Genomic DNA, 26211 nt, shown 5'->3' with positions numbered 1-26211 from the left:
TTAGATTGGCAAAAGTGGCCTTGACACAGAAAAGTTTAGACTATCCCGTTGAGATATGAGCTACTAGATTGTGGCTCTATGAGGAGGTGAGAGAAAGGAATTTTTTTGAGAGATGTTATGAAGGTAGGGATAAGAGCACATCAGACAGGAGATGTGAGTGAACATCAATGAAGAATTTTGAGTAACCCTGAGATTTGTAAGCCTGAATAACTGGGAGGATGCTGATACTTTTGAAAGTAATGTGAACATATTTAACATATATAGGACTGCTTGCCATCTTGGGGAGGGAGTGGAGGGAAGGAGGGGAAAAATCGAAACATAAGCGAGTGCAAGGGATAATGTTGTAGAAAATTATCCTGGCATGGATTCTGTCAATATAGAGTTATTATTAAATAAAATAAAATTAAAATTTTAAAAAAAGAAAGTAATGTGAAAGTTGGTTTGGAGGAACAGATGATGAATTCTTTTTAGGAGATGTCGAGTCTGAGATGCTTTGTTCACATTTATTTTGAGATCTAAAAAAGTTGATTTCTTGATATAAAACTAGAGATCAAGAAAGCATAATGCTAGACCCATAGATCTAAGAATCAGAATAGAGTTGATAGTTGAACCCATGTAAGCTGATGAGTTTACCAGCCATAGTAGTATAGAGAGAGAAGGGAAGAGATTCCAAAGGAAATAAAAAAGAGAACAGATTACAGCTCATCATAAAGAATGAGAATAGAATAAACTCCTTTAGAAATTTGGCAGTCAATGTGATTGAGAAGGAACACGAGAAAGTTTATTGACAGTGGAGAAGGAGCTAGTAGACTAGTAGATAAAGACTGAATATGAGAGAAGAGGGGAGATAGAAGAAGAAGAAGAAGAAGAAGAAGAAGAAGAAGAAGAAGAAGAAGAAGAAGAAGAAGAAGAAGAAGAAGAAGAAGAAGAAGAAGAAGAAGAAGAAGAAGAAGAAGAAGAAGAAGAAGAAGAAGAAGAAGAGGAGGAGGAGGAGGAGGAGGAAGAGAGGAGGAAGAGAGGAGGAGAAGGAGGGAGAAAATCAGTCTTTTGGAAATGATTGAAGAGGATTGGATTAAAGGAGTTTATCTTTACAAAGGCCCCATCTTCATGGGAGACAAGAATGAAGAAGATAGTGAAGAAAAATATCTGAGTGATATGAGATAAGGAGGGATAAAAAAAGAGAGCACTTTAGGTGAATGGACTTAATTTTGTCAGTGAAATTTCTGCCAAAATTCTTAGCCATGAGGAGGTGGATTGCTATGGAAGATTCGAAGAAAGACAAGAGTATTTTGAATAACAAAGTGGTGAATAGGATGGTGAATCAGTTAAAAAAGAGCAAAACATTGCCTTGCAATACTGAAGTCAAGATGATTAATGTAACATAAATCTGTTGTTATCTAGTCAGGAGTTTCATGATTTTCTCCAGTATTGGTCAGCAGTACATGAATAAGAAGTGGATAATGAAAGAATCTAAGATTGAAGTTTGGTAAAGCATTGTGGGTAAAATAACAAAAGAGAAAGGATTCAAGTGTAGTACACAAAATACAATAAAAATGATTAGAGAGTTAAATAAGAATCAGTGTAGGGAAGGGAGGACAGGATAGCCAATGCAAGAGTTGTGGAGAAAAAGACAAACAATTAAAAGAGTAGTAGTGAGATTGAAGGTCATGATGAAGAAGAAGAACAAAATTAGGAATTTTGAGACAGAGGGAAAGATGGGATGTTAAAGGTTAGGATTGGGTAAACAATTTTGGAGTTTGCAAATATGGCAAAAGAACACTTGTGAATAATGGCAAAAACAACAGTATGGTCATCTCTTTGGGTAGCTGAGGGGAAGGGGCAGAAGAGGGCATGAGAAATGAGTAGATCTTGGAACTTAAGTATTCGAAAAAAAAAAAAAACAATAATATGTACTCTGAAGTTCCCTAGAATAAGAGTAGAAATCATGATGGAGACGAGGACTGGGAGGAAGGCACTGAACTCATTGAGGAAGGAAGGAGAATGTCCTGGGATTCAAGAGATAACAGCCACTAGGCTCCTCCATAACACAGTTCAATCTACTTTTGCAACCTTATTGATATTACATTCTAAACTCTGTATATTCCAGCCAAACTGGATTCCTCCATCTTCCAAGCCCAACCTTTCTGCCTTTGAACAGGTTGATCCTCTTTCCTGGAATGCCCTTTTTCCTCATCTCCACCTCTCAAAATCCATCTCTTTTTTCACCATCAGACTCCAATGCCACTTTATCTGTGAAACCATCCCTTGCTAAACAAGTTTCTCTTCCTTCTGGTGTTTTGAGCACTTTGGGAATTTCCTAGGTTCCATCATCTTCTATTTTCTGATAAATTTATTTTTAGACATGTCTCATGGAAAGATAGGTTAACACATGCAGCACCTACATGATAGAAAGCAAGAAAGAGAACAGACTATATCTAATCCTAACAGAAACAAAAATCATAGCTCTTTATATTTTTCATTTCCACAGAGAAAGAAACAATAAATAATCTAAGTAAAATGTGGATTTTGCAAAAAAAAAAAACTCTGTCCATTTATGATATGTATGGATTATGATTTCTTAATTGGCATATATCATGCTAAAGATTTTATTGTATAAGACTTTACTTTGCTTTGCTCCATGCAGAAGGTTATCACTAGTGACAAGGAGAAAGCAATTTGGTAGATTTTTAAATGATTCATCAATCTATTCAAAACACCTTTTACAATGTAAGCAAACATCTTCTGACTACTGGCATCAGTAACTCACACTTATTCTGTCCATCTTTTATCCAAGTTTCTGGGCTATTGACAAATTCATTAAGAACACAATGTATTATTATTAAGTCCACATAAATAATTATTTGGAATGGGGTAGATGCAGAAACAAGAGTATTGTTCCTAAAAAGTGATTAGAAATAAACAGTGTCTTTTTAATCATATAAGTAATTCTCAGCAGTTATCGATCCCATGTACCTATGTGTAACACTGTTATAAATTTCCCATAAAGTAAAGTGTGTTAAGATTTTAGAAGTTATTAAGAGGGCAACTAAGTGGGATAATCGATAGAGCACCAGACCTGGAGTCAAGAGGACCTGAATTCAAATCCAGTCTCAGAAACTTGATACTAGCTGTGTGATCCTGGACAAGTTATTTAACCCAACTGTCTTGTTCCTTCACCTCCACCCCTCTCCAAAAAAAAAAAACCCAAAACAAATGATCAAGGACCTATGAGTGAAGAGCCATGATTGATGGTAGAATCTTGGATCTAAGATAATACTTCAAAGTGATTTTGATAAATTGGAGAAATGATCTAGAAGATCATGATGACATGGATTGCCCTCTTTTTAGTATAGAATAGGTGGATTACAGGTGCAGAATTCTTTTATTGCATATTTATTGGAAGAATTACACAGATCACCAGAACTCAAGACAAGTACAATATCATTCATTATTAATTTATTGTTATTCATTATCAATCTACATTCACCATTAAATATGATTGTTATGATGATTTATGTTTGCTTAATTTTTTTTATTGCAAGGCTTGTTCCTTTTTTAGGGAAATAAGTTATTGGGAAGTGAAAATATCTAAAAAATACCAAATATATTTGTTATATAAGATATATATATATATGTATATATGTTTGATAAGATAAATGTAACACAATTGAGCATGGACAAATTCAAGAGAGGTCATCTGAAGATAAAAAGAAGCAGATACATAAGTTAATTGTATAAATGTAATATAATGGAAGTTTGTGGAGGAAAAGAGTTATAGTACTTAGAAGAGTTCCTTGAATATAGTAATAAACCCTTAATTAATATTGCATAATCTAAAGTATACCATGGCTTTTCATTAACTAATTAATCAAAAAGACTTCAATCATGGATTGCTTCAGTATGTTTAAATTTTTAAATCAAATTCCATTGAAACCTTTCTCTAATTTGTTGTTTTTCAGGCCTGGGAAAAATCTGCTGGTATTATCTATTTTCCTAGCATTCAAGAGTTTGCAGAAGAGGTTTCAAAACTTCTTGCCCAAGAAATTCACAAGGCCCTTAGAGGCAAACCAGCAGGTGAGAAAGCCCATGAACCATGAAGGTCTAAGTGCTATAGCCAAGTTTTTCTCTTAGTATAGAGAGAGGTACCTTGACTCAAGAGAGTGGAAAAATCATGGGATAAGATTTCATGTCACAGGTATGATTTGCTACATCATCATCAGAAGTTGTTCTGAATGTTTGACAAATGTAGCTAAAGAAGTATGCGTAGAATTAAATATTATATTTACTTTGGCAAAGAGAATCTCACTTCCTTAAAGTTTTCTTGCCCCCACTTCAGAATTTGCACATGATTATTGATGACATTTGACTGCCTGTAATTAAGTGGGGGGAAATAATGCATGTACTTTTCAAAATTGTATAAAGTATAAGGAAGCATATGTGAGGAGATAAAATTTGTGGAGCATCATTGAAAAATTAATACTTTTTAAAATGCCAGGATAAAATGAACAATAGTTTTGAAATTTAAAAAAAAACAAAAGATTTATGGAGTGAAATGTGGTCCCCCATTTTCTTGTACCCATCTCCTTAACATGGATGAAACCACTTTTCTAGTCTAGACCTTTGTAGGATTGTATTAGAGAATTCCTGCCTCTCAGGTCAGGATCTATATAATCTTTCCTCCTAAAAAATACTTAAACTGCTCTAGACTTTCAGATCTAGAACAGGAGTATATAGACTAGAAAGGAAATATTTAGGAGTACGAGAGTATAGGAATACTTTCTTTGGTTTCTAGAGATAAAATGTATGTGACTATAATGTTCTTTCTTCCATGATGATGCTGGAATGGCAGAGGAGGCTTGGTTGGCAACTGGAAAGCTGTTCCAGTGGAAAGGGGAAGAAGAAAATAGTGGCTACCTACTATTAAAATCAGGGTATTTACTTTCCCAGGCTGACTCTGTAAGTTTTTATTTTCTTCTTTAAAAAATAAATGCTCTGTTAAGACTTGGTAATGAGTACTAAGACACCCAAATAAAGTTCCTTAGTAGCATTTACCTGCCAATTAGGTAAATTAATGAAGTATCACAACAATTATTCAGGTGCTTCCTCTATATACCCATCCAGATTCTTAATTGGCTATTTTAATTCATTTATCTTCTTCTATGAAATAGTAAATCTGATATGTTCATAAATATTATTCTTGCATTTTATAGTTTTGAATTGTTTCATAATAGTCTTTATAATGCATTAAAGTATTTAATATATATATGTATATATATTTCTGTAGTATAGCACAATGGAGTACTTACTGTGTTGTAGTTTTTAATTCTATTAATTTGTCATTATTTATCCATTCCCTTATTTTTTTTAGTTTTTTCAATTACATAAAATAAATATTATGTATGTAATACATAATAAAATTTTTTGAGTAGACAGACCTTCTCCCTAATCACTTTTTTCTTTTTATTTTGATAACACTTTTAGGATATATACTGCCAATAGAAGAATCATTGAGGCAAAAGTTATACTTAATATGTTTAAAGGTCCATTTGCCTTTATGATTTAGATTTCCTCTCTGAATTTTTTTTCTTTATTAAAGCCTTTTATTTTTCAAAACATATGCATGGACAATTCTTCAATATTAGTCCTTGCAAAACCTTGTGTTCCAGTTCCCCCCTGCCCATTTCCCCCAGACCCTCCCCTAAATGGCAAGTAATCTAATACATGTTAAACATGGTAGAAATATATGTTAAATCCAATATATGCATACATATTTATACAATCATCTTGCTGCACAAGAAAAATCAAATCAAACCATAAAAAATGAGAAGCAAAATAAAATGTAAGAAAGCAACAACAAAAAGAGTGAAATGCAATGTTGTGAACCACACTCAGTTCCTACAGTTCTCTCTCTGAGTGTAGATGGCTCTCTTCATCACTGAACAATTGAGACTGATTTGAATCATCTCATGTTGAAGAGAGCCATGTCCTTTAGAATTGATCATTGTTTAATCTGGTTGTTGCCAAATACAATGATCTCCTGGTTTGTCTAATTTCACTCAGCATCAGTTCATGTAAGTCTCTCCAGGCCTTTCTGAAATCATCCTGATAGTTGTTTCTTACAGAACAATAATATTCCATAACATTCATATACCACACTTTACCCAGCCATTCTCCAACTGATGGGCATCCACCCAGTTTCCAGTTTCTTGCCACTACAAAGAGGGCTGCCACAAACATGTGGATTCCTTTCCCTCCTTTAAGATCTCTTTGGGACACAAGCCCAGTAGTGACACTGCTGGGTCAAAGAGTATGCACGGTTTTATAGCCCTTTGGGCATAGTTCCATATTGCTCTCCAGCATGGTTGGATCAGTTCACAACACCAACTATATATTAGTGTCCCAGTTTTCTCACATCCCCTCCAACATTTGTCACTATCTTTTCCTGTCATTCTAGCCAATCTGAGAGGAGTGTAATGGTATCTCAGAGTTGTCTTAATTTGCATTTCTCTGATCAATAACATCACTGAATTCTTTACCAAAATTTTCTGAAACCAAAGATGAAATATGCCTATTAAACGACCCTCTCGCATCCCCTTTCCCCTTGTTTAACAGTTGTACATCTACAGACAGATCATACATTCTTTCTCAGTTTCAATTCCTTCACATCTAACATGGAGATATGAATGCTTATAGTGTAGAGTTCATAACATGAGAACTGAATTAGATAATGTAATACTCTGCAAACTCCTCAGTGCTAAATGCTGTCAATTGTTATATGGAGAGTTTTGTTTTTTCTTATCCAATATGTAACCTTTTTCATTTTATTGGGTTGTTTAATCCATTCATTTTTAAAGTTACTGATTATATTTATATTTTCCTTTATTTTTCTCTAATGTTGTTTTTTTCAAGATATTTTCCTTCTGTTGTAAACTTAGTACTCTGTCTTTTCAGTTATTTTAGTTTAATCTTTTGTAAAGTGACTCTATTCCCAATGCTCATCTTCACCTCATCTCTGGTCCCTCTCTTCCACTTGTTATCACTTTCCTATTGTTTCCATTCCTATTAGACTTTTTTCTTTTCTTATTTTGTCTTTTTAATTCTTTCCTTGTTTTTTCTTTCCATTTTATCAATATCCCTTCATTTTCCTCCTTTTCAATTAATAGTTAATTAGTTTTTTAAAAAATTTATGTTGAAGTGGAACAGTTATTATCATTATCTTGCTTTTCTTAAGCTGTTAGATGGAATTCAGATAAAAGTGGTCCTGGGACAAGTCATTATGTTATTCATTTTTAAATGTTCAATGTCTTACAATTTTTCATTAAGATAAAATGGTTGCTTTTTTGTAGTTGAATTAAATTTTTGGTGTATAAGCTTATCTTTTGTAAGTTCACTGAAAAACACTTCTGAGGTAACTCCAGGATCAAATAGAACAGAGTGATAAAAATGAAGTAATGTTGTAGAAGAAGTATCGGTTGGAAAATGAGAAGCAGAATTGCTACTTAATTATGTCCAGACTATTGTTGGAGAACTCTGCTCCCAACGCCACTTAGGATCTTCAAATCGTACCAGGTCTTAATATAGAAGTTCATTAATTGATGAGTAGAAGGAATCTTAGAAGCCATTGAGTCAAATTCCTTCATTTTATAGATGAGAAAAAATGAGACCACAATTCACCTAGATACATCAAACCCAGAATATTCATTTGCCTAATATAAGGAAAAATAAAAACAAAAGTTAATAAAGGCAACATGAGGGAAACAAAAAAGTATAAAGGTACAGGTGCTTACACACATTATGGTAGGTTGAGAGATAGGGTAATCACTTTCCCCTCAACTTGACATCTCACAGCATTCCTTGCATCAGTCTCTGTCAGGAAAGAAAAAAAAGAAGAGATTGGTGGGTCATCTCTTTGTGTATACTTAGTTCTGGTTCAGTGTCTTTGAGTCATTAATTCTTCTGGTTCCAATACCAATCAGAAGGTTTATAATCACACAGTACCAGCTTCTTAGTCCTATATATCTGGAAAATGGCCTGCAGAATTTTATGTATTAGGCTGGAACCAAATGGGGAATATTTGTGTGCCTTATATATCCCACTTTGGAGGATGAATTTAAGCATATTTTAAGGACTGGACCGCCAATGGCTAGTACTTCTATTATGTAAATATCTTCATCATTATCATCATTGCTTTGGGCTGGAATGATGATCTATTTATAAATCTGAGGATTTTTGTTTCCATTAGTTATTTATTATCACTTAACTTTTAACTTATACAATAAAAGAAAGTCATGGATAAAGTAAGAGAGTCTAATTCTAAAAATAAAATTTGTGTGTCCAAGAGGAAGGGAAAGACAAAATCTGGTTAATCTTGCTCCTAACTTTGAACATTAATAATAATGATAACATTATCAAGTACTATATCATGTTAATACAGAGCTTCCTAAGAATTAGAGTCTTGGATTTAAATTATACTTCTAATAACATGTTATATGAGATTCTGGATAAGTTGTTTAACTTTTCAGCACAATGAGCAATTTTCTAAGATTATAATTTGCAGCGAAGTGCTATCCCCCCAAGAGATATTTATATAACATTTTGAGATTCCTAAAGTACTTTAAGTAATTTATTTAATTTTATATTGAGCTTGTAATTAAGCTCTATAGATAATATTATCCCTATTTTACAGATGAATAAAATGGGGATAAGAGAAACTAAGGTTACCTAAAGTTAAAAAAAAGCTAGTGAGTATCTGAGTTATGATTTGAATTTAAGCCTTTCTAATGGTCAACTAGCCTTCTATCTATATTTTCTTTAGTAATAGCAGCAATAAGGGTGTTTGCAGTAAGATATTTAGTTAAAGAAATTTTTTTGGGGGGGAAGGGGAAAGGAACAATAACATAAGAACAATCAATAATGTTCTCCTGGAAAGCATAGATAGAAGAATAATTCAGAGGTGTATGGTTTTCAATTAAACAACTTTTAAGGAACAAGAAGGAAAAGGACAGAAGGAGAAAGAAAAAGGTAGGAAAAGAGAAAATTTGGGGCCTGTTGGAGGAACAGTGAACTGGTGAATGCCTTTGGTTCTTTGAATGTTACTGTCACAAAGTTTTGCTTTATTTCACTTCCACATAGAAAGCATGTATTTTGGGATGAAGCAGAAATGTGGATTTCTTAACTGTAAAATGGGGTTGAAAACAAAGTCTTTACTACTACTGCTTCTGACTACTGACAGGACAGTGGGAGTAAAGGGATCATTTAGTGAAACAATGGGAGAAAAACCCTTTCATGGGAGAATGTCACAAAGTATGTGATTTTTGTTTTTTTTTCCTTTTAGGAAACACTCAGCAAGATCATTGAATCTGGTCTCCCACGTCTGCTATTGCAGTGCCTTTACATCTTTTTTGCTTTTCCATTGGATAAAGATGAGCTGTTTGAGAGTGATTCTCAAGTTCAGAAAATGTTTGTACAAGTGAGTTATGGTAGGACACTTCAAGCTAAGAGCAAGACTGGAGGACCAATCTCTTAAATTCCTCAATATCCTTTCCTCTCCCCCCACATTCATGATCGGTTGTTTTCAATTCTAACATTTTTAAAAATGAAAACTTTTTTTTATCTCACATCTACAGAAACAATCCTTTGATTGTGGGTAAACTCATTCCTGTTTTCTTGACCATTCTCTTTACATATGAGAAAAATTTCATCTCAAAGAGATAAAATGACCCAAGATGTTCTTCCATTTCCTAGTGAGGAGTGAAAGAGGGACAAGGTCTACTTCTAAGTGTTTGTAAACGATACTAACTCCTCTTGCTGATTAGTTTTTAACACTTATTAAGGGATTCCTTCTTGTATTATGAGGCAGCCAGATGGCACAGTGCTGGAGATAAGAATTTAAGACTCATCTTTATAAGTTCAAATCTAGTCTCAGACACTTACTAGCTGTTTGCCTCAGTTTTTCCATTTACAAATGAGTTAGAGAAGGAAATAGCAAACTGCTCCAGTATTTCTACTAAGAAAACCCAAATTTGGGGTCACAAAGAGTTGGACACAACTGAAAATGAACAAACAATAGTAAATATACTTTTTGCAAAGCAGCATTGCAATGGATAAAGAGATGAATATTGCATTTGGATGACCTGGATTTGAGTGCTACCCAAGATATCATATTAGCTGGATTTTCTTGGGCCGGTTAGTTACTCCCTCTTCTCTTGAACTTGCTTCAGTAGATCTGGGAGGAGTTTCCATATTTGGAAATGAAAATGGGATCAAATCTTCATGCCAAAAATATGCATGGCACTCTGTGTTTGTCAGATAAGTCCTGAGATTTTGACAGGATGTATTTTCTCTAATCAGAGAACAATTGGATTTGTCTTTTCAGATGATGCTCCACATTTACAATGATCCACAGGGTGTAGAAGAGCTGATCCTTGGTAATGAACTCCAGTCTCTTCTGATTGCAACATCCTCTCTTTGGGAACAGAGCAGCCTCTCCTGGAAAGAATCCACCTTTTCTGTGCTTCGGGCCATCTCAAAGGCTCAGAGTCCAAGTATCATCAACTATCTGCAAAGTAGGTCTCATAGAATTTGGGCAAAAAAACTTTCTTCAAATTCTTCAGGACAAGATTTTAATGAAAAATAATTGTATCTAAGAGGTTTTAAAATTAATTCAAATTTAAATTGTTTTCCTCCAGGGTCTATATTGACACTTAATCACATATTCAATTTTATAATATTCATGATAATGAAATTATTTTTGCTTTGGAGTTACATAATACCTTCTTGCCAAAGAGCTGGAATGTGTAACTTCATTTATTTTCATACTTTTGTTAAACTAAAAAAGTTGTCTGTAGTTTCCTGTAACCGATTAGAAAAATGATCCAGAGGAGAGATATAATTATCTAAGAGAAAAGACTGGCAGGAATAGAAAATATACCCAAATCCTGACCATAGAAAAGTATTTGGATTTATATCTTAGAAAGACAAGATCAATTGTCTTTTCTTTGTTAGTCCAGTTAGCGCTTTTCAGAAAAGTCAGACAGGCAAGGCAAACCTGCATAGAACCTGTTCACAAACTCTCTTTTTATTCCAATGAGATTGATCTCTGAACAGATAGGTGAGTGAATGGCTTCTGATCTGTTTTAGCTGGTATCTTTCCAATTATTTCAATAATCAATCAAATACAACAAGATTATTTTGTGTCAGATATTGTGCTAAGTGCTGGAGTTAGAGAAAGACTTCCTATAGAAGACTAAGGTTTGAAGGATTTTTGGAGATTCTAAGAAATAGAGATGAAGAGAGAGCATTATTCTAGGCAAAGGACCCAGGAGCAAAGATATGGAGGTGGGAAATGGAGTTATTATGGGTGAAGACCTACTGGTAGACCAATATGGATGAATTATAAAGTGTACAGAGGGGCAAAAAGCTCATGAAGTATAGGATGGAAAGTAGGCAGAGTTCAGATTGTGAAGAGTGCTCCCTAGAGCACCCTGAAAGCCCCTAAATGAGGATGTGGCTGGACCACATTGGAGAGGAGCCAGTCACCACCCATGCTGTCATTCCTGTCCACTGATCAACTTCTTTCTGATAATTGGGGTATAGTGCTTTTTTATTGGTGACATCTAGAAATCTTCAACTATTGATTTATGTCAAAGACTTAAGGAAAAGTTGAACAACTGAGAAAGAAAACATACATAAAAGAACCGATTGCTCATACATGATCATAGTAGTAGTTGGAGTAGTAATGGTAGTAATAATAGCAGTAGCACTTGTATATTAGTAGTGGTAATAATAACAGCAGTAATAGTAGAAGAAGTAGAAATAGTAGAACTAGTACTTTTAATAAGAACAGAAGCAGCAGTACCACTACTATTAGTAAAGTAATTATAATAGTATTAATACTACTAGTAGTAATGCAATACTATTTATAGCACTACTAGTATTATTGGTGATAGTAGCAGTACTAGTAATAATAAAAGTAAAGTACAACTGGTAGTAGTAGTAGTAGCAGCTGTACTAACATTAGTAGTAATTGTAGCAGCAACAGTAGTAGTACTACTACTAATAAAAAGTTATAGTAGTAATAGTACTACTAGTAGGGAGCAGGGGTACTAACAGAAGTAGTAGTAATGGTCATGTTAGCTATAAGAATAGTACCAATAATAGTAGTAGTACTAATAATCATAATAGTAGCAGTAGTAATAGTAGCACTACTACAAATAGTAGCATTAGTAGTACTACTACTATTAGTAAAGGAGTAATGTTATACTAATATTAGTAGAAATAGTACTACTAATAATAAAAGTAATAGTACTATCAGTAATAGTAGTAATAATAACTGTAGCAGCAATAATACTAGTACTACTTGTAAAATAGTTATAGTAGTACTAATATTACTAGTAGGGACTACTGGTAGAACTAGTAGTCATAGTAATGTTAGCAATAATTATAGTAGCAATAGTAATAGTAGTACTAGTAACAATAATGATAGTGTCAATAGTAGAAATAGTAGTACTATTACTAATAGTAGCAGTAGTAGTACTGCTACTATTAGTAAAGCAGTTATAATAGTATTAGTACTACTAATAGTAATGTTATACTAGTAGTAGTGTAAATAGTACTAATATTAGTAATAACAGAAGAAATAGTAGTACTACTATTGTGGTAGCAGTTGTAGTAGTAGTAACTGTAGCATTAGCAGTACAAGTGCTACTTGTAAAATAGTTATAATAGTATTAGTACTATTAGTAGAGACTATTCATAGAAGTAGTATTAATAGTCGTATTAGCAACAAAAATAGTAGCAATAGTATTACTACCTAGTACTAACAGTAGAAGTAGTAATAAGAGTAATAGTAATAGTAGTGGTGGAAATAATAGCATTAGCAGCAACAGCTAACATTTATATAACATTTTAATCTGCAAAAAGCTTTATAGCTTTATTTCATTTGATCCCCAGATATTCCTGTTAGGTAGATACTATTATTATTCCAGTTTTACAGATGAAGAGAACTAAGGTGACTGAGGTAAAATGACTCACCCAGGTTCACACAACTTTTCAGAGTCTAAGTCAATATTCAAACTTCTGGACCCCAGTTCCTAGGCTATGTCTAGTTGGTGCTGCTGTTGCTATTTCCCTTCCATTCTTCCTCTTCTTCTCTTCCTCCTTTTTGAATCCCTTCCTCTCCCTCTCTTTCTCCTCTCTGCTTGTAGATATGAAAGGGAGACTTGACATGGATTTAGTTCAAAGTGTTCTTTGGAATGTTCTTGGATGACCCTCTGGTTCCCCCCATTCTCACCTCCAGATTTGATGGGACTAGGAAAGGGGCTGGCCCCTGTGAGACCATCCCAGGAGCCACTGCCAACTAGAACATTCATGTGCAGTGACCTTTCTGGGAGTAAGATTAAAACCTTATGGACATTTGTAAGGAGAAGTGCCAGCATTTGTGCCCACTTAATATCCACGGGGAGGAAGGCTTCCCCAGTGGGCCTTTAATAGCTCTTACTAGAAAACTAGAAGCTTCCTTTTTCTATCTGGAGCAAAAGCAAAGGAAGAGACGGGGGAGGAGTCTCAGAATTATTTAGAAGAAAAGGAAACAGACAATCTAAGGGAGAATGACTTAGGACTTCCCTAAAGGGAGTTATTTATAGAAAAAAGAAAAAAATTAGAATGAGTGTTGCAGTTAATTCTGGTTATTAGAAATCATATGCTGGCTTCTGAGGTAAAGTCTCCAGTAAGTTTGTCAGTAACGTGGGCAGCAGTTTCAGAACTGGGCAAAGGAAACATGACCAAGTTTTTCTCCTCAACTTTGGTAGTTGCTTCAGGAGAGCCTTCAATCCCATGGATTATTTACGACTTTCACTGAATGTTATTCTATCAGGGCCCATTTGTGGACCTTAAATTAAATAGAATTGCCCTGGCATAGTGCCATGCCCACTCACACCCCAGTAAATGTGGCTTGTTTTTGCCAGGTAGTCAAAGTCCCAGAGAAAGGAGTGTGATATAGCTACAGAGTCAGCTGTGGGATTCAGTGGCTTTAAAAATGTGCCATATTCAACAGTTCAAGAAGGAAGACAATTATACAGAAGTATGGCATCATATGGCATCTGTTTCAGACTTCTTGATAAGGGACTTTTGTCTAGGTCTACAAAGTATAGAAAAAAGTGTTTAATTTAAAAGGAAATGCCACTGGCCAAAAATGTAATTTTCCTAGCATCGCTGGGCTACAGTGAACATATGCACAGAAAGGAAAACTTCTCCCCTTCTCATCCTCCTTCCTTCTTTTCCTTATCGCCTCTCTCTTTCTCACCCCCTTCTCTCTTTCCTGCCCACCTGTAGATACGAAAGGGAAACTTGAAGAGATGGGTTTGATTCGATGAAATAAAAAATAAGCATTCAATTCAATCCAACAAAGCATTTATTAAGTTGCTACTATGTACAAGGCACTATATAAAAATAAAATGAGAGAATTCCTCTTCTCAAGGAGCTTATATGATACTGGAGGGGGCAGAGGTATACTCTATCAACAGATAAGTAAATATAAGATAATCTGATGTGGAAAATGCAAATAATTAGGGGAATCAAGAAAGAATGCACTTAGGAGGCTGCATTTGAGATGACCTCTGAAGGGAGCTAGTTGGGAAGGAAGGCAAGGTTGGAGGTTCAAGTGTTTCTCTAAGTCTAACTAGCACCACTATGTTCTAGCTTTGGCTCTAGCATCTGTGATTGTTTCCTATAAACGTGCTATTGGTCATTAGAAATGTAGTCTCACAAATCTGAGATGTTAGCACTAGGAAAACTGGGGAAGAGATTGTCAATGGATTTAGTGCACAGAGATTATAGGAAGATTACAGGTGGGAGAGTGTTCAGAATACCTTGGCCATACACTGTGTACCAGCATGCCCTGGTGAAATTAAACTGGTGATAGTAAGAGAGCAGCATGGCATGGGAGTCAGAAAGCTGGCTGAGGGCAATGGGTTCAAAGTCTGTCTCTCTCATATATAGGCTACTGTGACCTGCTTAAACCATTTAACCTCTTAGTGGCTCAAATAGTTCTCCAATTTTTTAGCATGAAAGGATGTAGACCAGGTACTGGCAGAAACAGTTTCTTCATCAGAAGTTTGATATATCATTGAAATTTGAGGTCTGTATGAACATATACATACAGACATGCATAAATACATATATATTTAGGTATATATTTTTGTAAATGGATATGTACATATGGAGAAACAAACAACTGCTCTGTATAAATATGATTATGTGTATATATATATATATTTATATATAGGAATATATGTGTACATACTCATATACATATAAATGCATACACATACAGCACTTATATACAAAAATGCATGTGTATATATACCATATGTTTGTATTTATATTATATAAACGCATACATGCACACACATATCTCTATCTATCTATCTATCTGTCATCCTTCTATTTACCTTATACACAAGGAATGACTTAGGAGACTGAAAGAAGTGATTTTAGGTCCACTTCTTAGTCCAAGATTCACCTGGGATAGATGAAAGTCTCCCCATTAAAATGATCCTCGATTTCCTCTAAAGGCAGCCCTCTTGCTTCCTCTGAACAAAAAGCCAAATTGAAAAGGCTCTTTTTGGTTGACTTACTGATTTTTCTGAGATGTAATTTAAAGGGTTTTAGTACAATTGGTCTGTGACCTACATCAGTAGGTGCTTTTGAGCTAGCTAAGTAAGTGCAACGTCTCTTCGGCAGCTTCAAACTCGGTGAAAATTACCATCCAGAATCTCTCCAGGCTGGTGGACACCTTGCGTCCCCAGGAAGTGAGTGAGGTAGCGAGCCTCATCTTGCATTTTGTGAAGGATTCCTATTCCATTTCATCCACTCTGCTGCTTGAGTTTGAGAACACTGACGGCTACCCCATGCTGCTCAAAATTTTGCTTCGGTAAGTGTACCTTTGAGGTGGTGTTGGTATTGGAGGAGATCAGGGGGTGAGAAAATAAAATAACCAACTCACAAAACTGCGGAATTATTGCAACAAATAGGGGCTTTTTGGAGATCCCTGTTCCATAAACAGAGGCAGAAGGAACCACAGAGGTCATGCATCCATCCTCTTTATTTTATAGAAGAGGGAATGGATGTCTTTTCATTTATTAAATGATGGAAGTAAGGTTTGAAGTCAGATTCTCTAACTCAAAAGTCAGGAATTTCTTTATTGCATTTCCCCTTTAATTTGATGGACTGTCTTTTAATTTCCTTTGTAATCTTAGGCTTAGCATGGTGACTGGCACATAGTAGGTACTTTAAGAAGGCTTATTGGCTCACTGACTGAGTCATTTCTGACACTGCCTAAGATGGTTATTATATTGTTAACGCGCCTTTCAAGTTACTTTCATGATGGTAGGAACTGGTCAGAGGAAAGGACAACTTATCCATATGTATTAAATCCCTGACCTCAGAGTGCTCACATGAATTAGGGTTTTATAGGAAGTCAGGGAAATTGAGCCAGAATTCAAATTCTACTGTTCTCTGTGCCCTCTGGGTCAAGTCTCTGGTGGGTCTGTCTGGTCTGTGGTCCTTGCGCTTGACTTCAGAAAGCCAGGGAATTGTCTTCTTCCTGAGAAATCCAGAGGACAGTGAACCTGTCAGTCCACTTAAAGAAAATTGGTATTCGGCTCTCAGAGGAGACTGGAAAGAAGCGGCTGTCATCTGTGCACACTGACCTTTCCTCCAGCGTCAGCATCAGGGCTGTGCTACTGTCTAGCTACTGTAATGTACTGGGACTCTAGGACACATTCAGTAAATACTTGCTGAGTGAATATGCTCTAAGACTCTTGCATCAAAAATACACATAATATAAACAGATTTATTATGGTGATTTTATGGGACTAATGGGCAGATTTTTCCTACTTTAGTAGATCTCCAGGGAATCACGATGTGTGGTACAGGAGATCTATGTATCTATGTATCTATTTATCTTCACATATATTTTCACACAGTGTGTGTATGTCTATACATGTGTATATATACCTATATTCATATATATATATATGTCTGAGTGTATGTATACACATCTTTCTCTCTCTCACTCACTCTTTCTCTCTTCATCTCTTTCTCCCTACCTCTTTTCATCCTTCCTTCCCTTCCTCTCTCCTTCTCTCTCTCTTTCTCTTTCTCCCGACCTCTCTTATTCCCTCCTTCTCTCTCTCTCTCTCTCTCCTCTCTCTCTCTCTCTCTCCTCTCTCTCTCTCTCTCTCTCTCTCTCTCTCTCCCTCTTTCTCCTCTCTCTCTCTCTCTCTCTCTCTCTCTCTCTCTCTCTCTCTCTCCCCTCTCTTTCTCTCTCTCTCTCTCTCTCTCTCTCTCTCTCTCTCTCTCTCTCTCTCCTCTCTTTCTCCTCTCTCTCTCTCTCTCTCTCTCTCTCTCTCTCTCTCTCTCTCTGTCTCTCTCTCTCTCTCTCTCTCTCTCTCTCTCTCTCTCTCTCTCTCTCTCTCCTCTCTTCTCCTCTCTCTCTCTCTCTCTCTCTCTCTCTCTCTCTCTGTCTCTCTCTCCTCTCTCCTCTCTCTCTCTCTCTCTCTGTCTCTCTCTCTCTGTCTCTCTCTCTCTCTTTCCCCTCTCTTTTCTGTCTCTAAATCTTTTTTTTAGGAAAAGGGATGTAGTATTAAAAGTCTTGTGTTTAGGGTTAGACGATTTGCCTTCTTATCTCAAGTCTCTTACCCACTTACCTATATGATCTTAACCTCATTGTGTCTAAGTTTCCTAATCTATAGAATTATAAGTAGATGCTACAAAACTTCTTGAAGTTCTAAATCTATAGCTCAAAAATACTCTGAGTATAGAATCTGGATTTCCTTATTTATTGCTGATATATCCTTGGACAAATAATGCTGCCTCTGTGAACTTCAGTTCAGGGCATTGGACTAGATGGCCTCTGAGTTTCCATGAAGTCCTAAAGATAGTATGACACTAGGAGACCATGACAAGTGGATCTAGAATCAGAATATGTAAGCAGGACTAAGAACACTGTCTGGCCACACAAAGTGCTTAGTAAAGGGACTGGATGCTGCTCATTACAGGAAGATCTGGGTTCTTGTACTCATTGGGATACATGCTAGATATATGACTTTAGGCCTACTTTATAAAGTAGTTGTTGATCTGCCATAGGCAGAGAGTATTTCTGCAATGCACAGGATGCAGTGACCTGGACAAGTCACTTAATGTCTATGCCTCAGTTTCCTCATCTGTCAAATGAACTGAAGAAGAAAATGGCAAATCATTTCAGAATCTTTGCCAAGAAAACCCCAAATAGGGTTACAAAGAGTCAGATATGAATGATAAATTTCCTACTTGGGAGTTTCCTGTATTTACATAGGGAAAACACTGCATACTGTAAGTTTTTAATATTCATAAGGAAAATGATTCTTTATGAATCATTTGATTCATTGATTTTCAATATTCAATCAATATTCATTGATATGGATCATAATGATTCAGCTGAGCTAGAGTGAAGTAGAGCATCCTAAAGTTTCCCACCTGAAAAGCCCCTGCTCCAAGTCCGGCCCACCTCCCTGCTTCTCCTCTGCCTTGTGGGAACTCCTGATTCCTTATGGGAGGAGGAGGATGCTCCTACGGGTCCTGTGCAGTTTTCTCTGATCCACCCTCCATAGCAGACGCAGGTGTGCCCACCTGGTACTGTGCTCCTGTTGCCAGCATGGCCCTTGGTCCTGCAGGCTCGTCTGTGGCCCAGGGAGTGAGGGCAGGACATTTACTCAATGACACAGTGCAGTCCTTTCCCCCAGGTTTGGGGACCTTGCTGACAATGGAGCAGAGCCCTACCTGGAAGAACTTTTGGAGCTGGTGATGTGGCTCACCACCTGCGGGAAGACGGAGCTGAAGGTGTTTGACAGTGTCACCTACCCCCAGCTAGACGGCTTTAAGTTTGAGCAGGAGTCCTCCGGTAAAGTGCATTTCCTTGCCTTCTTCTTGTGCTTTCACTGAAGGTTTCCTGGGATGGCTCATTGTGGGGCAGACACGATCTCCCCTTCCCAAGGCTGGACCCCAGGTTCGGAGGGCCTCTGCCAGGCTGGAGGCCTCGAGGAGGGCAATAGGAAAGACTTCTGTTATCTTGGGCTGCCAGCTCTACCAGGGAGGTCATCAGCAGGCTAGTCGTGGGAGATGCTTGCTTTTCTGTCTGTTATTAGAGACCATCAGCTAAATCACATGATGCTCACAGGATGAGCGAGGGTCTACACTGATGGAATGAGGGGTCCTTAAAATATCGTATTCTGTAAAATGGGCCTATGATCTAACATGTAGAAAACAATATATTCGCCCTTCAAGCTTTGCTACTTAGTTAAGGAAGGGAAGTGTTTTGTTACATGAATCACATCTCCATAGACTTTATATATAATAATATATATTATATAATGTAAATATATATATTACATATATATGTGTGTGTATATATATGTGTGTGTATGTATATATATATATATATCATACATCCCTACAGTGGATTGAGTGCAGGACCTGGAGTTAGGAAGATTCATTTTCCTCAGTTCAAATCATCTCACTTAACAGCTGTGTGACTCTGGGCAAGCCACTTTATTCAATTTGCCTCAGTTTCCTGTTTTATAAAATGAATTGGAGAAGGAAATAGCAAACCACTCCAGTATCTCCAGTATCTTTGCCAAGAAAACCCCAAATGGGGTAATAAAAAGTTGAAAACAATTTAAAAAATGATTAAACAACCACAAAAAATTAGCACAGTTCTTGGCTACAGAGTAAGAACTATATAAATATTATTGTTATTATTAGTTTATTTTACCCAATTCACACCAGACTCTCTAATGAGCCAAAGACTGAGTTTTTTCCATTTCTTTTCTAGCTATTTCCCTATGGAACACCATTTTATCTGAGATATTAACATTATAATCAGTGCAACAAGTATTTCAAGAAATAGATAAGTATTTTTTATTTTCTCCTGCAGGGACGACTGTGAAAAACCTCCAGGCCTTTCAAGTGTTACAAAATGCCTTCCAGAAAACCAGCGATTTACTTCTCTGCCAAAAAATATTATCCAGCATCAAAACAATATGGAACTGGAATGGGAGGAACTTTTTCCTCTTGGAGTGGACGCTGCAGCCTATTTCCCAGTTTGTGGAGATCATCCATCTGAAGCCCCTCCTGGTTCAGATGCAGTTCTTCCAGCTTCTGGAGTTTCTGGTGTTTGACCTGGTTTTCATCCCACATGAAATTCTCAAGAAAGTGCAGAATTTGATCAGGGAAAACTTAGTACCATCCTGTACCGTAGCAGCCCTACGGAGCCTCCACAGTATCATTGCACATGATTTGCTCTTTACTGACATATTTAGGGACTCAGGGTTTCTAGGTTTCTTGTTGGCTCACCTACGGAAACAAGCAAAGATCATGAGGAAGACAGGTATGATTCAGAGGTCATAGTACAAGAATATTTATTTACTGAGCTTTCTGACTTTCTTTTACTCTTAACTAACATCTTACCTCCTACAGAAAACCTTTCTTAACCTCTACTTTCCACTACTTTCTTTTTAAGTTATTTCCTTTTTATTTTTTTAAAATTTAAATTATTTTCTATTTATCCAATATATGACTTGCTCTGTGTATACTTGCTTGTATATTGTCTTATTAGATTATAAGCTCCTTGAGGGGAAGGACTGCCTTTTATTTCTTTTTGTATACACAGTTTTTAATATTATATACAATAGACACAATTAATGTTTATGGGATTGAATTATTTCAGGATTCTCGAGATTAAAACTTTCTCCATTGATGTTCATAAGATTAGAGATTTGCTGGGCATGGAGATAGCAAGTCATTGTCCACATTCACACAGCTAATGTGTTTTAGAAGCAGAATTTGAACGTAGGGTTTCCTGCCTGTAAGACTAGCCCTTTAGCTGCTACTCAGAGCTGCTTCTTATTTGAATCCTCTATCCCTAATATTGCTACTATATCATCTCATAGTCTTAATTACTCAGTAAGGGAAAAGCAATTAGACCAAATCCTAAAAGTTAAATCCCCATGCCTCAAGGAAGAAAAGACATGATGTTCTGAGTTTATTACATTGACATTCAGTATATAGTACATTCTTATACAGGCCATTGTGAGAAATGAACATGCTTGGGATGTCTGTAAAATCTTTTCTTGTGATGTACTTTATAATAACTTTGAACTAGATGATTCTGATATTTGAAAAAGAATAAAATAATCATAAGTATGTTCTGCTCTTACCCTTTAAAGGAACAGTTCTCAAACTCATATTGATGTGAAAATTCATTTTTATATGGCAGGAAACAGGATGACATCCAGTTTTGAGGATATGGACACACACTTGGCCTGTGTAATGCTGAAAACTGTGGCTTTACTACTGCAGGGTTCTGTTCGAAATACAGGTAAGAGGGATTCACAATGTAAATGTTTCATAATTCCTCTAGAAACCTTAACTTGGATCTTTCTGAATAAATTTATATCTATTTGTCTATCTGTCATCTATCTATCTATCATCTATCTATCTATCTATCTATCATCTATCATCTACCTATCTATCTATCTATTTATCATCCATCTATCTATCTATCTATCTATCTATCTATTTCTCCTGAAGCTGCATGGTATTTGATGCAGATGTCACAGCTAACATCCAGTAGCTAACAAATATTTACTGAATATCAGCAAATAAGTGGATTTGTCGACAATCTGCTTTCACTCCAATGGTTCCTGACTTAAAAACTCAGATTTTTAAGCTTTAATAGCAAGAGAGTAAATACAGGAGGAATGAGCAGTGTGTGTGGCCCTTTGGATAGAGTACTAGATTGACTTCAGATTCCTACTATGTGACTCTGGACAAATCACTTAACCCTGTTTGCCTCAGTGTCCTCATCTGTAAAATGAGATGGAGAAGGAAATGGCAAACCATTCTAGACTCTTTTCCAAGAAAATTTCAAATTGGGATCACAAAGAATGAGATATGACTGAAATGACTGAACAACAACAAAACATAAGTATAGTTTGTCATTCTTGCCTGCCTCAGTATATGCTTTTTTGATGTGCTAACAGGTCATAATGCACACATGCATTGTCAATTATTCTTTCTACATTTAATGGGTTTCTTAGGGCCTTAGAGTGTTCAGTTAAATGTATTAACTATTAGATTGGGAATAGTGCTATCACTATTGGTAACACTCAGTCCTTGTAGCATCAGTCTATGACTGTTTGCCCTAAAACATAGGGCATACTTTTTTTTTTTTGAGAAGCTTAACTGTCTACTATAAATAACTATCAAAGACTAACCTTGATTCTGAAGATTGGGTGATGAAACACATTTCCCACCTCTTGGCAAAGAATGGGAAAACTAAAGTGTCAAGTATTTCCTACATTCTCAGTAATTTTGTTTAATTATTTAATTTGTTATGAGGAGGCTTCTTTCATAGACAGAGAAAGGGATATAATATGTCCATAGAAGTAAGCAAACAAATATTTAATAAAACTTTTGAAAAATAATATTTTTCCAATTACATGTAAAAACAATTTTAATATTTTTTTTTAAATTTGAATTCCAAATTATCTTTATCCCTCTGTTTCCCTATTTCTCAGAATTTGATATAGGTTATACACATGTAATCACACAAAATGTATTCCTATATTATCTATATTGTTAAAGAACATATAGACCAAAAAGAAAAATACACATGCAAAATAAAGTGAAAAATATTAGGTTTCAAACTGCATTCAGAATTAATCAGCTCATTCTCTGGAGGTGGATAGCATTTTCTGTTATGAGTCCTTTGGAATTGTCTTGGATCATTTAATGAAATTAAAAGAAATAACCTATCAATCCACAGTTTCAAAGAAGATTTTAAGGTGTTCAAAAAAGCCAAAGGGACCCATGAGAATTGCCTTTGAATAGTTTGTGAGATTCCTATTACAAAGGAAAACATATCACTAGCTTCTGGGTTTCTCTCAGACTTCTTCTGTGATGTCCTTCAGACAAAAATGCTCTAAATTCTAGTTTTATATCTTTTTGAAATGAAGTTGGAGGTATCAGTAGAGGTGAAATGAAAGTTAATATTTTAGACATTTCTTAAAGTTAGAATAGTGCATGGAGACATAGAAGACTAGAGATACCTCTTGTGGTTTGTAACTATGCTATTTTAATGCCAGTATTTCAAATATTTGTGATTTCATTGATGTGGATGAGCTCTCTTCTGATAGAGCATAGAGTCTTAGAGAGTGACCTTCCATGTAATAATGTGGCATCAGAGTAAGATTTTAATAGTGGATATCTTTAAAAAAAATCAATCAAGAGAGTAAATATATTCTTGTTGTTTTTGTTTTTAAATCTTTGAATTTCCTGTTTGGTTGCTAGAATTTTTTTAATAGATGTGTTTTACCATGAGAAAAAAAGACTATCAAAGGAAAAATGGATTTTGAGGATTTTGTTAGATAGAGGTATATTATTATCTTTGCACTATCATTTTTCACTCATTTCCCAAACTCTCCTTGTCATTCCCAGTGGTTATGAAAGATCATGGCATGGTTCCTTTTATCAAGATTTTTCTGGATGATGAATGCTATCGTAGTGATTCTTTAAATATCTTGGAGCAGCTTTCTACCATTAATACAGAAGAGTATATGAGCATAATCATTGGAGCCCTGTGTTCTTCAACTCAAGGAGAACTACATCTGAAGCTGGATCTACTTAAGGTGATTTAAATCACAAATGCTGCATGAGGTTTTCAATATGCTATTATTGTTTTTGCTTTTATCTTATTCTGAAATAATATCATTAAAGTATCCTAAAACAGTAAATGAGACAGCTAAAAATTTTTGCCAATGTTAAAATAAAAATCAAGTAGAGTTTAGAAACAATCTTGGGATATAAATATTAAAATACACTGTTATTTCTAATATATCTCTGCATGTAATCAAATGCCATCATAAAAAGAAATAATTTCAGGAATTCATAAATACTCTTTGGCTAAAACAATTTTGTTACTGAAATGCAAAATAATGCATTTTAAAGTTTTGTTTTATTTTGTTAGTGGTTTTCCTACTTACTTAATAATACAATCCAAATGTTATTGAATATTTTCTTTGAGCCTTGAACCCCTAAATGAATTTTTCATTTAGATGTCTGCAATGAATGGTTTTCATATTTAAATTCTCCGTAGGCAAGAATAATTTTTCTCCTCAGGTTATTGCGAGACTCAAATGAGGCGATGTATATGAAGTGCTTTGCAAATCTCTAAATGTCAAATCTAAGTAGGGACCTTTTAGTGTGGAAACTTCTAACACTGTGGATCAGCATTTTTCTGTACCTCCTTGCTTCAGTATTATAGGCTCTAAGAATTTAAGGGACTTGTACATGGTCACACATCTAATATATACAATCAATGAGATAATATATGTAAAATATTTTATGGACCTTAAAGAGCTATGTAAAAACTTACGATCATGATCTATACTATTTTATCTACTAAGCCACGCAATCTCTTTAATAAAAACAAACATATAAATGTTAAATAATATTTTCTTTCCAAGACTTTAACTTGCAATGATTCCAGTATTGAAGACCCATTCTGACCTATTAGGGTTTCTCTTTCGTAAATGAAATATTGAAAAGATGTACATCTACTTAAAGATGTGTAATATCCTTTACCCCAAAAAGATTCAGAGTACTGCAAAAAAATTTGTAAGATATCACTGGTGAAAAGTTCAGTATTCAAATTTCTCTTTTAAATCCAAATTTTACATAAGGAAACAGAAATGAAAAGGCTCAAAGATAAAGGGACATTATGATGGAATAGGCATCTTGGGCAAATAGTGGAAGACTAGATGTTTTAATTGCCTTTAAAAGGTATTCTTCAAAATGCTTCTTGTACAATTGTTTCTTTTTATGTCATAGGATCATAGGGAACTAAAAGGAACCTTAAAAGCCATTTAAGTGAAATTCCCTTTGCCCTGTTGTTTTTATAAATGAAGAAACTGGCCCTAGGGAGATTAAATGATTTACTAATGGCCACACAGGTAACAAGTGGGAGAATAAGGATTTCCTTCTGATTCCAAATCCAGCTTTTCACTCATTGCTTCATGCTTCCTAAAATGCTTGTAACATATACCTGTCCTATTTTTTTTTTATGAATCTAGAATCAGTTTATGTTTTCTTGTTGTTGCTGAGTCATGTCCAATTCTTCACGATCCCATTTGGAGTTTTCTTGGCAAAGATACTGCAGTGGTTTGCCATCCACTTCATTTTACAGATAAGGAAACTGGGACAAAGAGGGTTAAATGACTTGCTCAAATCACACAGCTATTAAGTGTCTGAGTTTGGATTTGAACTCGGGAAGATGAGCCTTCCTGAATCCAGTTCTGTGGATTATGGCCCCACTTTGTTGCCTTGGGAATAAGCATTAAAAGTTCTCTTAGTTTGGAATATGAGCTTCTATCTAGAAAGGTTCTTGTTAATGGTTTGCTCACTCTTCTTCCCTCAAATCCAACTCATTTGCATGCCATGATATGATCTCTCTGATGGTATGATTCTCTGAAAAAGAAGGACAAACAGCAACAACTTGTATGTAGTGAAAGCAGGAGATACTGCTATAATTCTTGAAGATAATGTGTTCTCTTAAATAATCCATTAAAATTTTCTTTTTACATTTTTAAGCAAAACCCCATTTGTTCATAATTTCTCTAAAATATAAATATCACTTCCTACTTGATTTTAATGATCAAATTATCATCAATTCCAACTTAGTGATACCTTAGTAAAGAAAGAAAATTTTGTTCTGTATGCAGATTATTTTAAAAAGAACAATCCCATTGTTAATTCAACTTTAGAATCATAGTTTAAGGAAAAGCTTTTCTTTCCAAAGAGTCACTGTTTCCAAATTTTTTTTATTCATCCACTATAATTCTCCCTTTCAATGGTAAGATTATTAACAGAAGGCTAGATTCACCATGAACATGCTTGACTCCTACATATTTACATGTTGCATCAAACAAGTTGTCATCATCACATGCTCATGTCCAATGAGTATATTTTTCCTTTGATTACTACCATCATTGCTTATCAGGTCCTATCTTTATAACTTTTCAAAATGCCTTTAAAAATCTCTTTTCTATCTTTAGCCTTATGATCTAACCCAGCTTTAGCTTTTTCCCCTATGGATTTATCTATTAAAGGAAAGAA

The 26211-nt window shown here is 35.3% G+C and overlaps 1 protein-coding gene across 1 annotated transcript in view; it reads left to right on the top strand.

The window, feature by feature from the left end:
* WDFY4 (WDFY family member 4) overlaps positions 1-26211 on the top strand; it is a 370289-nt gene that overhangs the window by 30915 nt on the left and 313163 nt on the right. Inside the window, exons 3-11 of the mRNA XM_051981900.1 lie at positions 3960-4074; positions 4850-4956; positions 9335-9469; positions 10376-10565; positions 15742-15931; positions 18783-18940; positions 19973-20425; positions 21314-21415; positions 23536-23726. Of these exons, the coding sequence (XP_051837860.1) occupies positions 3960-4074; positions 4850-4956; positions 9335-9469; positions 10376-10565; positions 15742-15931; positions 18783-18940; positions 19973-20425; positions 21314-21415; positions 23536-23726 (1641 nt within the window). The remainder of the gene's footprint in view (positions 1-3959; positions 4075-4849; positions 4957-9334; positions 9470-10375; positions 10566-15741; positions 15932-18782; positions 18941-19972; positions 20426-21313; positions 21416-23535; positions 23727-26211) is intronic.

Source organism: Antechinus flavipes, chromosome 2 (genome assembly GCF_016432865.1).
Source record: "Antechinus flavipes isolate AdamAnt ecotype Samford, QLD, Australia chromosome 2, AdamAnt_v2, whole genome shotgun sequence".
Lineage (NCBI taxonomy): Eukaryota > Metazoa > Chordata > Mammalia > Dasyuromorphia > Dasyuridae > Antechinus > Antechinus flavipes.
The sequence above is the reverse complement of the archived record's forward strand: the minus strand, read 5'-3'. Positions and strand labels throughout refer to the sequence as shown.